The following is a 16,288-nucleotide window of genomic DNA, read 5'->3' as shown; positions in this document are numbered from 1 at the left end:
TCTTCCCTGTGGCAAATTTGACACAAAACTGGTTGTTGAATTCTTCCTCAGAGAATGTTTCGTTTATAAGGTCGTTCTGGTTGTATATGCAATGTGTTAGACTATCTTGTGTTTCGAAATTGGGTACGGAGTACAGTATCACATGCGGTTTCCTTTTCTTTGGAAGCCGGGTGGTAACATCTGGTAATTTTTCTTTGATACAGTTCTCCAGGTTAGCTATGTCCTCCTTCTTTTCCAGGTCTACGGCAACACCTCCGCCAGCGATTTTCCTGATCTTGTTCACTCCGATTTTTAGTACTGATGGTTTGATCTCTTTCTGCAGTAGCTTACATAGATTATCGCTGTTGCTTTTCTCGTCCTTACTATACACCAGGAGGACGTTGTTAGAAAAAACATGCGGTTGTTGTTTAGTTTTAGTAGAGGTATTGACGTTTATGCCGGATTTTAAAATAGTGCTATAAGATGGCTGAGCTGGTTCCCTTACTTTTTCTATGACAGTAAGTTTGTCTATTATATTGTCTTGCTTTTCAAGTATTATCTCGTCTCTGTTGTTCTCCATTATGCGATCAAGCTTTCCAGAGATATCATCAAGTTGTTGGAGACTTGTGTAATTAGAAAATATATCAATAATGCGTTGTGCACTACGGATAATATAGTCTGAGTGCCTTTTGTTAATTTTTTCTTGTTTGTTGTCCGCTAAATATCCCTTCAGTTCGTTAAGAACCTCAGATGCGGCCATGCGGAGATTGGCAGCAGTAGGGTCAAAGTCCATAGACATGATCGAGAAATTGTTGAACACAGAGTAATTAGTAGCTGAAAAAGCCTAGAGCAAAGTCCTGAAAGCTTACAGGCCCAGAGCAATCGTCGTTTTCGCCGAATGGCTGCACCCACCACGTGATAGGGAACAAAGCCCTTTGTCCAGCGGAAAGGAAATGAAAAACGGATCGCATTTCAGGGTTAAAAATGTCACGCCGTCAGGATAATAATAATAGCAGTACGTAAGAAATAACCGCTGACAAAGAATGAAGTAGAAAAAGCGAACCGAACACGTGGGAGATGGTGCAAAAGACCGAAAATTCGGGCTCCAATAACCCAGGCAAAAGTCCACCAAATTAAAAGATACTAGTACCTACGGAGAGCGCTTGTCTTCCTGAGTTCAACGATGTGTTATACTCCGCAGTAATCCACTTGGTATTAAAAAAAATGACGATCAAACCCAGAGCACATGTAAGACACAACATAGCACTTCCGACCCCTAACGGTCATCAAACAATATATACAAGTACAGTACAGTATTTTCTGAAGAAACACTCGTACTTATTTTTTTTAACACCATTCCCGATAACCCGGCATTTTCACAAACTCGGCCACCCTTCGGTCCACATTAGGCTGAGTTTTCGAGGTTCTACTGTATTAATTTTGCTTTCTAATGCAGTAATCAATTATGGTTTTGAAATTACTATTTTTTTATTATTTCAACTGTCTGCTAGCTTATGAATTTTAGGTAACAGATTATTATCTATAACTTCTACGTCACTATTATTTTTCGTCATCAGTCATATAATAAATCTTATTAAAAAATAAAAATAAATAAATATAAAATACATTATGTACAGGGTGGTTAAAAAACTAGTTAACTGAAACATATTTAAGACTATTAAGAATGGTTGAAATCAGTTTGGAACTGTATATTTATTATTTGTAATTTACTTTTCATTAAAGTGATGATAATATAGTTATGGTTATTACAACTACCAGCTATATGTTATTGTTGATGATTGTGATAACCACCAAACAGGTTTTAATTATGCTTCAAATATATTTCAATTAACTGACTTTGGAACCACTCTGCATGTAAAATCTAATTAAATTTTAACTTTATTATCATTATTAAATATTTCTTTTTTGCTTTAACCTGTAAAGATACATCTCTTTTGAGTTATGTACTAAAACATACGGAGAACAAAGATTTGATAATGTCTTTACAGGTGTCCAATAATTTTCAATTTACCTGAAATTTCCAGATTTTCCAGGATAAAAAACTCACACTTTTACCTGACTTACAGAAACAACTCACTGAAGAAATTAAAAACAGTTCATAGTTTATTTGACATTACCAAATGAAACTGAACAGTTGTAACGCTGTTCAATTCCCTTTATTATGAAGTATGATTCATTTTTTCATTTTGATTAATCAATTCACATATTCTTGCTTCAAAATATGCAAACGATTGTATATCATATTGATTCTATATGGCTTACTATAATTTATTATAACATGGGAATTCAAATTGACACTGTCCATCTTATAGTGTAAATCCAAAACATGTTTTCCAAATTATGCAATTCATAATGAGTAAATATCACAAAATAAACAAAATAATCATATGCTTTATTAAATCTAAATACATAAAATTACTTGTCCTGAATGACTGACTGATTCATCATTGCCCAGAGCAAACCACTGAAAATAGAGGTGAAATTTTGTACATAGTTAGGGTATGCCATGAGAATGCACACTAAGAGGGGATTTTTGGAAATTCCCCCTGCAAGGGGAGAGGGAAAGGATTAAGGCTTAACCTGAAGAACAGCTTCTACTGTAATATTTTAGATGCAATTTTTTGTTTTTAACTATGTTTTAGTAGGGTACGTCATGAGAATGCACATTAAGAAGGGATGCAATTTTTTGTTTTCAACCACGTTTAGTTTTCATTGAGTACATAGGTGTATTAAATTGATAACATTTCAAACATCGTTAAAATATTTTTATATATTTTGATTTTTTCACCAAATGTTCAAACTGTTTTAAATTTGAATTTGTTATTACATATTGGTTCGATTATAGAATGATTGTAAGCGTTCCAGAAAATTGATCAAATTGAAAATAGTTCATTTGATTCTCAGCGGTAGATGTTATATAACAATTACTATGGTTGTTGAAATATTGAATATAAATAGGGTTTGCTTGCAAAATCTGTGTGGGCAAAGTTGCGGATAACAGCTAGTATAAAATAAAATCATTCCTTTTTTGAATTCTTGAAATTGCTCATTAATGTCCCTGTCATCTTCTTAGCTGCTATAAGAATTATCATCATCTTTTTCTATAACTCTCTCATCATTTCTGCAGCAATCAACTTCTTACTCCAATTACATAGCTTGAAGCCTGTTACCAGTGTGCAATTAACTTCAAAAAATGAAAAATTATAATTTCATAAACGTTTTCAAACCTTCAACAGTTCTTCAAGCAGTGACAAATTTCCATTAGAATGCAATTAAATATGAATAATAATTGAAATTCGAATAAGTGTTAGCCAATGAATTTTTACTAGGCATGCGCACTATGTATCTGGCAAATGATGAGAATTTATAGCTCTTTGTCCACTAGTACTTGCCATGCTAAGGACAGATTTAATTCCTCTTCGTGGTTGATGCAGGTGTTGCTTAGTTTGTATATGTAAGGCTTCCAACCACTTTAGATGCTCAGTGTATGGTGTGCTGTGGATGACTCTTGCCAGGTTAAAATTCAGCTCTATCTCAGGATCACTGGCATAAATACCCAGAGCTGTGGTGGTCCTGGCATGTTGTACGTCCGTGATGTGCTTTTTTACTCTAATGCCCAAGGAGTGCATCGTAGAGCCGATGTAACTGAGCTCTCTATCGCATCTGTGATTTTTTATTGGGATGTTGTAGACTCCTGGGAGTCTGTCACGGTTAAGAACATTCTTTCCATTGCAAAGGATGTCAAAAATGGTTGGACATCATCTATATGTGATGTGAATGCGGTGCTTTTTAGCTATCTGTGCAAAGAGTGATTGAAGATATGGGTTATAAGTGATCAGGATCCTTTCCTCCTCTTGCTGGATTTTGTTGCAGAAGTGGACTCGAAGCACTTCTTGGAACCTTCTGATTAATTTTTGTGTAATTTTGGGGTACCTGTGGTCTGAGGCAATGCAATGAGTATGTCTCAGTTCAGCATGCAGAGCTTGCTGTGTGGAGAAGTGAGTGTGTGCTCTTTTAATTAATGCATTATATGCTGCAATTTTGTATTGATGCGGATCACATGACTCCACTGGTATGTATATGGATTCTGCTACTGGTTTATGGTATATCTGATCACTTATAACCCGTATCTTCAATCACTCTTTGCACAGATAGCTAAAAAGCACCGCATTCACATCACATATAGATGATGTCCAACCATTTTTGACATCCTTTGCAATGGAAAGAATGTTCTTAACCGTGACAGACTCCCAGGAGTCTACAACATCCCAATAAAAAATCACAGATGCGATAGAGAGCTCAGTTACATCGGCTCTACGATGCACTCCTTGGGCATTAGAGTAAAAGAGCACATCACGGATGTACAACATGCCAGGACCACCACAGCTCTGGGTATTTATGCCAGTGATCCTGAGATAGAGCTGAATTTTAACCTGGCAAGAGTCATCCACAGCACACCATACACTGAGCATCTAAAGTGGTTGGAAGCCTTACATATACAAACTAAGCAACACCTGCATCAACCACGAAGAGGAATTAAATCTGTCCTTAGCATGGCAAGTACTAGTGGACAAAGAGCTATAAATTCTCATCATTTGCCAGATACATAGTGCGCATGCCTAGTAAAAATTCATTGGCTAACACTTATTCGAATTTCAATTATTATTCATATTTAATTGCATTCTAATGGAAATTTGTCATTGCTTGAAGAACTGTTGAAGGTTTGAAAACGTTTATGAAATTATAATTTTTCATTTTTTGAACTTAATTGCACACTGGTAACAGGCTTCGAGACATGTAATTGATTATATTTCGGTGATGGATAAGATAAAGTTTTAACTTCTTACTCCATTTGTTTTCTTTCTTTATTCTTCCTGTTTAAGAACTACCATAGCTTTCTTGTATCACTGGGCTGCATTCCAAGTTGCATGGATCAACTATTTTGATATATCCAATTTACCTAATCTACCAACTGACATGACTATCATACCTGTAAGCTAAAAGTGTCTTTTCTTTTTGGTCTTCCATTAAGCATTCTTTGTCGATAAAAAAATCCACATTTCATGTAAGCATTACCATGGGACATTATTAAAATCATCATCACAAATGTTCATATTCTTTTATTTCAGCAAATTGATATGATAGACTAAGCTGAAAGAATCTACCCTGTCATACTGTCTGGACTTTTGTGAATTTTTTACAATAAGCTTATTTTGAATCTACTGAGACAAATTTTTGTTTATGGTTTAAAGCGTGTTATATCAGGCAACAAAATGTAGATTTGAACAACACAGTTAAAATTAGTTTATTGACTATAGAAAAATAAAAAATTATTATTATTATTGAAGAAAAATTTCAAACAAATTTTAATTACAGAATTTCTTATTTCATTGTAAGAAATATTTTTAGACAATCTATATTGTAAAAGACATTTAAAAATAATGATTTAATTTTATATTTTCTTACATAAATAAAAATGTAAACATATTCTTTTTAACTGTCAAAAATATTAGAGTAAGTTAAACGAATTTTAAGTTTGAGAAAATAAAAATACAGAGTACTCACAATCATTAAAACTCCAAAATCCAGTAAAGCCATTTTTCATGTGTTGTTTGAAGTTAAAAAATATTTTATTTGGTTAAAAATTTTTTTTTTGTTTTGACGTGCACACACATGTTTTTTTTCAAATCATAACCCTCAAAAATTAACTTGAGATATATTAAAGAACTAAAGTTTATTTCTTCTTTGAGTAATAAAACAATTTTTGTATTACTGACAATACAAGTTTTGTGTAATATATAATTTATATAAAAATTTTAGATCCTCCTTCCTATATAAATAATTGAATATTTGTGATTTTTTCAACAGCCTAATATAGTATTTTAAAAGATTTTACAAACTTACCTCCCTCCATCTTAGACCTCAATAATCCATGCTTACTGTTGTTGTAGACTGGATGATGTTGCCCATCATTAGCTTCAGATGGTTCTCCCTGATCTTCAGATTTTGAATTACTACAAAAATAATATTTTTGTAGAATTAAAAATATTATTTTTTTTTTTTTTACTTTCTGAATGTTAATAAATTATGTTTACATTTTATTTTGCTACATTCATTTAAAATACAGTAGAGCGTCGTTTATCCGAAAGTCAGTTATCCAAAACGGCAGTTATCCGAAAGAATTCCAGTCGGCAAATTTAAATTTTCGCTATTGCTGTGGCGCTGCAATTTTTGGCTATATCTTGGGCTACTCCAATATTTTTTTTTTGTTGATGTGTGTTTTAGCTGGCAGCACTGGCACTTTTGTGTGGTGTTTTTCCGAAGACTGTATGTCGTGCTGAATCAAACGTTTTTGATATTAGATTAACTTCTAAAGTATAATTTTTTTGGTTTTATATTTTTCAATATATTTATTTTGTTTGTAAAAAATAAAGAAATAATTTTTAATGATACAATAGCTACGATTATTATTTTGAAAAGTTTACATTAGGCTTAACATCGACGAAAATTCAACGCGAAGCGACACGCAACGGAGAAAAATTTCAACATGGCATATTTTTCTTACATAATCGGTTATCCGAAAAATAAGTTATCCGAACAACCCCAGTCCCCAATTGATTCAGATAAACGATGCTCTACTGTAATAAAAACTCAAGAGTTAAATTCTACATATTAACATAAATAAATTTATATAAAAATTCAACTAGCTGAAAAATTTATATATGTAACATTGAATATATTTTTGTTACAAAAATTTATATTTTATGTTTTTATTTTAAAAGCCACATAGGTTTATTAACTTTATCGATAACATACACTTTCACTTATAGCTAAAATATCTAAATATCTCAGTGACTATTTTAAGACATTATCAATATTTTATGATCACTCAATTGCACATTTCATTAAAGCATCCTATTAGTTTTTGAGCTATAAATGTTATTTTAGATATAAAATATGAAATATATTTAATCGTTTTACAATATTTTTTGGACATTTTAAAGCATTCATAAAACAAAAAAACACTTATATAAATATCACTATGTCCAATGTATTAATAATAAACCAAAAAGTCGCCATAATTAGTTGGGCTTTTGGTTTATTAATAATATATCAGGTTTATGTAATCACCCACTATGGCACTCCATAGTGGGTGATTACATAGACCATGGGCATAGGAGCTGCCCCAGTCAATACCATGAGTAACTGTGGATGGATATATAGATAATTAAATATGTCTGGAAGTTAAGAATTGCTCAGGGTCCAGATAGCATAACTGGCAATGCATCCACATGGTAAGTAGGAGTTGCAGGTTCAAGCCCCACTCCATGCAAATTCTTTTCTTCCAGAATATTTGAAATTAATTAGTAAATATTATAATTACTAAATTTAATAAGAGATGATGCCTAACACTTACCTCTAGTATGAAATCATTAACAATAGCAATTAAAATAAACACAACCTCGCCATAAACTGAAACTGTATATTAGCAAATCACATCTAAATTCAAACTTTCAGGCAAATAAAAGTAAAAAAAAATATGAAGATTGAATGTTTTTGGCCACTAAATTTATCAGCCTTCCTCAGAAATACAAACTGAAAAAACCATTCTATAAATAGAATGTAGCTGCCTTGTAAATTTTAAAAGAACAAAAATGGTGTGATGTATTGTGTATGACATATATCATGAGTCTAGATAGTGTTTCCACGCCAATGATAATTAATTAATGACATCCGTGTTGATGCAGTTTCCACTCTTGCTCACCTTGTAGATCTCCATTGCATCTAAAATTTTAATACTTTGCCTGTTGAAGACCTTGTGTATTAGCTTGGCCTGGTCCCAACAGGGGTATCCCCCGGATCGCTGGCATACCGTGCTAAAGCCATATTCATGTTACCTTTTAGCACGTCATATTTGTGATCTTTTAGTCTGGCTTGCAGCAATCTGTAAATGGATCCTATGTAAGCTAGTAATCTATCAAACCTCTTGTCATATAGGGGGATGTGGTAAATCCCAAGAGCCAGAGCGTCCTCAGTGTCATCCTTCACGTTTGAGAGAAGGCGGAAAACGGTGGATTTCCTTCTATAGGTAAGGAGTACATTTAAATTATTTGCAATTCTCTATATATACCATGTAGCATCAGTTTGTAGTCTAAGATTACCCGATTTGCTTCTGCTTTGTTAACATTGTTAGATGACCAAGTTAGATACTTGGATGCCAGATTGTCGATAAATATGCAGCCATATCCGTGGTTGGATGCTACTTGTTTGAAATGTTCCAGTTCCTTATTGGTATCTGACAAATGTGTAGAATGGGAGTAGGCACACTTGTGGCCAGACCACAAGTGTGCGGAATGCGAATGTCTTATATGACCATGGGTCCACTGAATTGGAAGGTATGAATAGGGGGTTGGAAGTAGCCTTACAGTAGATTGCTGTGACAAATTTGCTATCAGCTACTTGAATCCTGATGTCTAAAATATGAAATATGTCAAGTATCAAGTAGCTGATAGCAAATTCATCACAGCAATTTATCGCAACGCTACTTCCGACCCCCTATTCATAAATGAAAAATTCTGGCACCTAAAAAAAAAGTACAGCGTATAATATGAAAAATGTATCTGTAATGTCTATCTACAATTCAGTCTTTACGGGGTGACACCACAATGAGATCTCACACCATCTCAAAATCTTCCTAGGGCAGCCTCTGGTTTAAGCCACCAGAAAGTTCTCTTTCCAATTCAGCCTGGGGGGCAAAAACTGTTGGCCACCCTGCCCTAGACCATCACTGACTGATTGCCCCTGAAAGTCGGCTTCTTACAGAAACACAGCTTCCCTATCATCAAATGTCACGGCACACTACTGACTCATAATATACATCTTACACAATACGTCACAGCCGTTTTCGTTCTTTTAAAATTTACAAAGCAGTTACATTCTATTTATAGAACAGTTTTTCAGTTTGTATTTCCTGAGGATGGCTGATAAATTTAGTGGCCAAAAACACTTGATCTTTATATTTTTTTACTTTTATTTGCTAGAAAGTTTGAATTTAGGTGTGATTTGCGAATAGCAATTAGCCTGATTAATTATTTACAGCGGCCTTTTGGTTTATTACAAAAACACACACTATCTCCAATGGCTATTTTATTTTTTCAAAAATACAAGGAATATTCAATAAAAAACTGAAAATAATGCCATTAAAAATTAGGATGAGCAATAGCATAGTATTTTAACATATAAAACTTCCAAGTCAGAGGCAACAGTAACTGGCAACATTGTTGATATATGAAAACAAACAACAGACAGATAAAATGGCAACACTCTCCAGAAGTGTGTTGTCTGATTTTTGACTAAAAAATAATTAAAAAAAAAAAAAGGTACAGTAAGGAGATGGCTACATGAGTTGCACACAAGTGTACAAAGTAGTTTTAAGGTTCCAAAAACAGCCACAGTAATGGGGAAGATTCTCTGTAGCTTAGAATGCAGTGAATGCCTTGGAGAATCTTCCACATAACTGTGGCTGTTTTTGGAACCTTAGAACTCTACTCCATCTCCTTATTGTACCTGAATGTGGAGTGGACTCACCCAGGATCTGTGATACCATATTTGCATCAAGCTCCATGATTCATTATGTTTTTCTTGGGATTATTGTGTTTGTGAGTGCAGTGCCATATATATTTGGATACAGCAAGTCATAAGGATTAGTGAGGTCAAAATTTTCTTTGTGGGACCAATATTTGGGAAATTACAGCTTTTGATATTTCAAGAAACTTTGGATTGTTTTACTGAACTTTTGAAGATTGATCAACTAGAATTGGGACCAGAACCCAAACCAAGTTCTAACTGAGTAAAACATTAAATTTTTTGGGCTATAGGCCCATTAGTCTGTGAGATTTTGGAGGTTTTAGTTATACTTCTGGTCAGCCTTCAGAGGCCTTCCCAGGCCTCCGGTGTTTTATCACAGAAAATCGTTTAGATTATCAAGTAAAGTCTTTCAGAAATTTCCCTGCCAATTTTGAGACATATATCTTAATTAGCTTTTAAATTACAATAAGTTCACTGTCTGGAGCTGGTCACCACTGTCTTCTCTGGACAGTACTAATGGTTTTTGTCTAGACAGTTCTAACTATAAGACTATTGACAAAGATAATCTATTGGAATCTATTATTGAGCAAATTTCCACCTAAGCAAACATTATACTTCAGCAGAATTTATCAATAATGTGAGAATCAGATTTCTGATTAGCCAGAAAAATACAAATCATACTTAGTGAGTGATTAAGGTCACACCCCACATTTGGGATCTCATTCTCAAAGGGAAAAAATTAAGTAACCAATGGACCAGATGACCAGTGACTGATTTTGTTCTTGTCCATCAATATTCATATAAAAACAAATCTGGGTTCAATAAAGAAAGTACCAGTTTATAAGAGTTAATTGACCAAGTCTCAATAAAAGCAACTACATCATAATTTTGCAATAAATACAGTGTCTCCCATAAATTTGTAAATACAGTAGAACCTCGATTATCCGGACCTCTATTATCCGGATTTTCGATTATCCGGATTGTTCAAAATAAACAAAAATTATATGAAGTTGCTAATTTGCACTTGACGAATTACGATACTGTTTATGAACGTGATGGAATGCATAACTTTTTTTCGTTTCATCTCACCCTGCACAGTGGTCGTAAACTCTTAAATATATTTTGCGTCGTAATAAAAATATAATTTGACATACGTATTTATAAATAATTTATATCCAAATTACATCATTTCTATGACCAAGGGCGGCGTATGGGCAACTTGGGCCACCTCCTAAAATGCAGTTTCAACTGCTTTTTATTTTATAAAATCCGTCTTCTTGCGCCACCTTTTAAACAATAGGTAATCTGTTAGCACTGGTCAGTAGTAGTCCAAATTCAATACGAACGTTTGTTTCTTGAAAATTTGATCACGATTTAAATACAGTATTTATTTTTAATATTACCGATATGTCATCGAAAAGAAAACGTGTTGTATTATCATTAAAAGACAAATTAAAATATTTGTTTCGATTATCCAGATTTTTCCTTATCCGGACTACCTTCATCCCCAATTAGTCCGGATAATCGAGGTTCTACTGTAGTTTAAAAATTCATAAAAGTTGAAAGAATTGGTATATTTGAATGCGGTTTGCATAAAAGTTATTCTCATGAAAGGGGATTTTTTTGGGTAGAGAAAAAGGAAATAGTTCAAATTTTTGTCAATAGAGGATACTGAACACAAGAAAATCACTGGAATTGTGCAAATCTGAGTCTTATAAAATGCAGGGTGTATGATTAACAGCTCATTTCTGAATTTTTCTGTTACTGGCACTGACATGTAGTTTTCATTATGATGTTGATGTTAGTGGATAAAGCACTATTGGTGAAATTGTTTTATCTCAGCCACGAATCACCGGCTGAAACTTTACGAAGGTTTAGGAGACAGAACAGAGTGAAGAAAAGTTCAGGTCCAATTGCTCCTGCTGGATTGGTTTCCCTAGTACAATGTTTCAAAGAAATGGGAAGTTTGTGTGAGAATACAAGGGCAGTACCCTAATTGCCACTTACATGTTGAGTTGGTAAAACTCGCCCACTTTTACTTTTGAGTATAATTTTAAAAAATTTAACATACTCTCTCTCTTTACATGTTTTTAACCGCCATAGGTAATTTGACAAATTCCAGGATTAACACGCATTCATTTACTCTAAACTTAAAAATGGTTCCTAACAATAATTTCTATGTAACAAGTTCCAACCATTAATGCATAACATGTGCAATCAGCACCAAAGACACGATTTACAATTGTGATAACTGTCCTTGACGAGGTCCTTTACCTACTGTCAGTTTCTGATTGTGGATTTGTCAGTTGTTGCTAGTTGACTCAGCGATTGCTTATTGGTTGTTACTAGTTGATTTGGAAAGAGTTCAAAGTTCACTGTTGATGTTCTCAATGGTTGGACGTTGACCTTGTCGTGATGTCAGTCGCAACTTGGTGGGGCTGTCTTCATTGAATTGTCCTCATTGAATCCGGGACTTCGTTGAATTATCCAGTGTTGAGATTCACAGTTCACAGTTCACTAAACCTTAAGTTCCAGGTTGCAAAGATAAATGATGCAAAGATCTGTGCAACTATATGCTCTCTCTCCCTAAAATTTTTTTATCTCACATAGCTAATGAACATCTTTAAATGAACAGGATAATGCAGAATAATTTTGACCCATATAATAAAATTTCAATAATAATAATAAAAATAAAGACACTGAGTTCAGCATTACATGCATACGTTTTTTTGTCGCAAGCACTTTCAACAAACTTATAGTCGTCATCCTCAGGTGAATACAAATACTTTCCGAAAAAATTAAACAGAAATAATCTGATGTAGAATAGAACACACAAAATATAAGTTGAAACTTTGTCAAAGTCATTTAGAACACGAAGCAAATATTCAAATATAATTCAAAAACCGAACAAGCAGTTAGCTTCATGAAGTGCAAGCTGACGCATGTGCAGAACCAGGCTCACGCTACATGCAAACTGGAGAATGTTAATACTTGCTTAAATGCTTATATAGCGTGACCCATACACTGGGCAGATCGAGCGTAGTGGTGTTGCAAGTGTCCAAGGTGGTAGTAAGGAGAGATTCCCATATGAAAATGATTTTTCGATCCTTGAAGCTCTTGAGCATAACCACTTGGGACCATAGCAAGTTGTAACCCTGTTGAAGTACCTTTTGTGTGAGCTCAGTGGTGTGCCTAACCCTCATAACATCAGCTTGGCCTGAGTTCAGCATTACATGCTGAACTCAGTGTCTTTATTTTTATTATTATTATACATTAATTTGGTGTGATAGTCATCCTATTGATTACTAAAATTTCAGTAAATTCTCTAAATAAAATATGTTTAATGATAATTAAGTTTAAGTTTAAAAGAAGGTTTTGCTGTTGAAATTTGCTATTATAATTTTATTATCTTTACATTGTACATTTTTGGCATACAACTGTATAATGATCTGTGCAGACAAAGCAATTACATTTCAAACACAGGATTGAGCATTTTCTGTCTTTTGATGTTGGGCAGATACTGTAGTACCATATATCATTTTCTTTTGACACTTTATTTGCCAACAGGTGCAGTTTGGAAGTTTGTTTCTGCTCATATTCCAAGCTGTTCCATGACTGAGATGGTTTGCTTTGTCAAGCCTGGCATTGTGATTTTCTTTGAATGCATAGCAATATGAGCTCTTTGGCAAGTTCTATAAGGAAAGTCTTCTGACAAGACTTCTCCAAAATATTCTGGACTAATGTTTTGAAAGTAATATAAGCACTTGAACACATTCATTCAATGCTTATAATCATTATACTGTGGATAATGTGATGAATACAACATTCATCACTTTATCCACAGTATTGTAAGCTATCTTTTAGTTTGTCTTTTTGTACTGTATGTTCTGAAACATATATCCATCATATCAGTAACACCTTTTGTTTTGTTATAAGACAATATAATTTCTGGTTTATTTTCATCAATACTAATTTCAGTTATTCAGTACATTGTGCTCAGAAGAACAACTATTCTGTTCTTTATTCAAACTTAGCTAATTAGCATCATATCATCACTGAAGTCATGTAATGAGGAGTAACTTAATCTGTACCTGAATGGCTTGAAACACACTGGAATATCTGATTTATTTTTCTTCATTGTTCTAATGATTGTTAGCTTCTATTCATTTCAAGCAATGTAAAAAATTATCATTAGATATTGTTTCTACCAATTTTTAAAATTGAATGAATTAATTCATTTATCTTGTTAAAACTCAGATTAAACAATATACAGTCGACCCCCCTATAACATACGTTCCTATAACGACAATTCCTATAACGTAGCGAAAAAATTGTAGCAACTTTCGTATAACGTACCTCCTATAACGTCGTTTCGCGACAAGATTGATAGAGTCTGGACCAATAGTGGATGAGCAGCCGAACTAATTTCCTCCGACCCTGCGCCACGCTACGGAGCAGCTAAATTGAGTTTGCTATCATCTGTTTAGTATTATATATAAATTATATATAAATTAGGTAATGTAAGTCTAATACAGTACTGTAATTTTATAATTTTTACGTTATCTAAAATTTTGTCTTTAGCCATCATGACTTCTACCATGGAGAAGAATTCTAAGAGCAGAAAACGTATATCCTTTGAAGAAAAACTTAAAATTTTGGATCGGTTAAAATCTGGTGAGAAAGTAATGGTCATTGCTAACGATTTAAAATTAAGCGGGTCAACAATTCGAACAATAAAAGATAATGAAAACAAAATAAGGGCTAGAATTTCCTCTGGAGCTTTAGTAAGTTTGAATAAAACTGCTCGTATAAAGGACACTTTAATGCCTAAAATGGAAAAATGTTTGATGTTATGGATAGAAGATTGCATTTCAAAGAATTTTCCTTTGAGTAGTAATGTGATAATGCAAAAGGCAACAAAGATTTACCAGCATTTAAAAGAGCTTGAATCCGTTTCTTTTAATGAATCACATCGACACAAATTTAAAGCCAGTAACAGTTGGTTTAACAGATTTTGGAATCGATTTTCCTTGCGCAATGTCAAAGTTGTAGGAGAAAGCGCATCAGCCGACACAAAAGCAGCCAAGAGATTCCGAGAGAATTTTCTCAAAATTGTAGAAGATGGAAATTACACTGCAGATCAGGTATATAACGCCGACGAAACCTCATTATATTGAAAGAAAATGCCCGGACGCACTTACATCTCAAAAAATGAAAAGTCTGCTTCAGGATTTAAGGTTTCCAAGGATAGGATCACTATACTTTTATGTTCAAACGCATCTAGAGATAACATTACAAAGCCCATGTTAATTAACCGTTCATTAAACCCACGAGCAATGAAAGGAGTTGACAAATCAACTCTTCCTGTTTTCTGGTGAGCAACTAAAAAGGCATGGGTAACAGGTGTTTTATTTCGCGATTGGTTTTACAATTGCTTTGTGCCGGAAGTGGAAGAGTACTCAAAAAGAAAAAATATCAGTTTCAAGGCTTTGTTACTGGTTGATAACGCGCCAGGACACACAGATTTAAATCATCCGGCTGTTAAATTAATATTTTTACCTCCCAATACGACATCAATCCTACAACCACAAGACCAGGGAATAATTAAATCATTTAAATCATTGTATATACGGCACACATTTGAACACATTTTACAAAATATTGATTGTAATTCAAATACTACTACAGTACTGGACTTGCGGAAAGATTTTTCAATTTTAAATAGCATTGAAATTATTTCGTTATCTCTGAAGAAACTAAAATGTTCGACTCTGAATGCCTGTTGGGGAAAATTATGGCCTGAAGTTGTTATTAGAGAAGATCGTTTAACTTCCGTAACAACAGAAGTAAATCGCATATTAAATATTGCCCACACTTTAGGTGGAGAGGGATTCGTCAACATGAACGAGGAAGATTTTATTGAATTAATTAATACTAACCAACAGTTAGATGAAGAAGAACTTATGCAACTGGCAGAGTTGTCCGAATCAAGCGGTGAAGAAGACTCATTACGAATTTTTTGTGAGCCAGAACAATACTTTAATTTAGAAATCTTAAATAAAGCATTAGAATTGGCAAAAAATCTAGAAGAACTTTTTACAAATAATGATCCATCAACAAAGCGCTCTGAGGAATTTAAGAAAAAATTCAAAGATTGTTTAGCTCCATATTTTAAAGTAAAAGAAGATTTAGAAAGTAACAATAATAAATTGTTGAGAACATAAGAAGATATCCTTTCAGACTACGAAAATAATAGAGAAGAAACAAGTGAATCTTTAAGCTATGAAATATTACAACCAACATTTAAAAGAGGATATTGTTGGATCCTAATTATAGATAGCTCCGACAGTGAATAAATGTAAAAAAAAAAGTGTAACTGCTTCTTTTATTTAAAAATGTTTTGTTATTCATTTTGCGTTAATTACAATATTTGTTTGTTTTGAAGAGAAATAAAATATATTTTAACTGTTACATATTAAATATTTATTTTACATCTTTCTTAAGTATCTATCAATATATAAGTGTATGTTTATGCATAAGTAAACTGTATGTGAGCTGCTCATTTGCCAAAATGATAAGTTCATAAAAGAAAAGGTAAAAAATATGCATTGATAAATTTTTATACATTTCTTGTGAAAGAAACATTTCTTATTCAACGGCCATAAAAATTATTTCTATTAATGATGTCTCCAAAGTTCAA

General features: G+C 33.4%; 1 protein-coding gene across 1 annotated transcript in view; it reads right to left on the bottom strand.

Moving 5' to 3' along the window:
* The window catches only part of LOC111639299 (double-stranded RNA-specific adenosine deaminase-like), a 124,133-nt gene that overhangs the window by 46,950 nt on the left and 60,895 nt on the right, over nt 1–16,288 (bottom strand). Inside the window, exon 6 of the mRNA XM_023385147.1 lies at nt 5,905–6,014. Within this exon, the coding sequence (XP_023240915.1) occupies nt 5,905–6,014 (110 nt within the window). The remainder of the gene's footprint in view (nt 1–5,904; nt 6,015–16,288) is intronic.

The sequence above is a fragment of the Centruroides sculpturatus genome, unplaced genomic scaffold (assembly GCF_000671375.1).
Source record: "Centruroides sculpturatus isolate CEXI.00-Female unplaced genomic scaffold, Cexi_2.0 scaffold1269, whole genome shotgun sequence".
In the NCBI taxonomy this organism is placed as follows: Eukaryota; Metazoa; Arthropoda; class Arachnida; order Scorpiones; family Buthidae; genus Centruroides; species Centruroides sculpturatus.
This window is presented reverse-complemented; position numbering and strand designations above follow the sequence as displayed.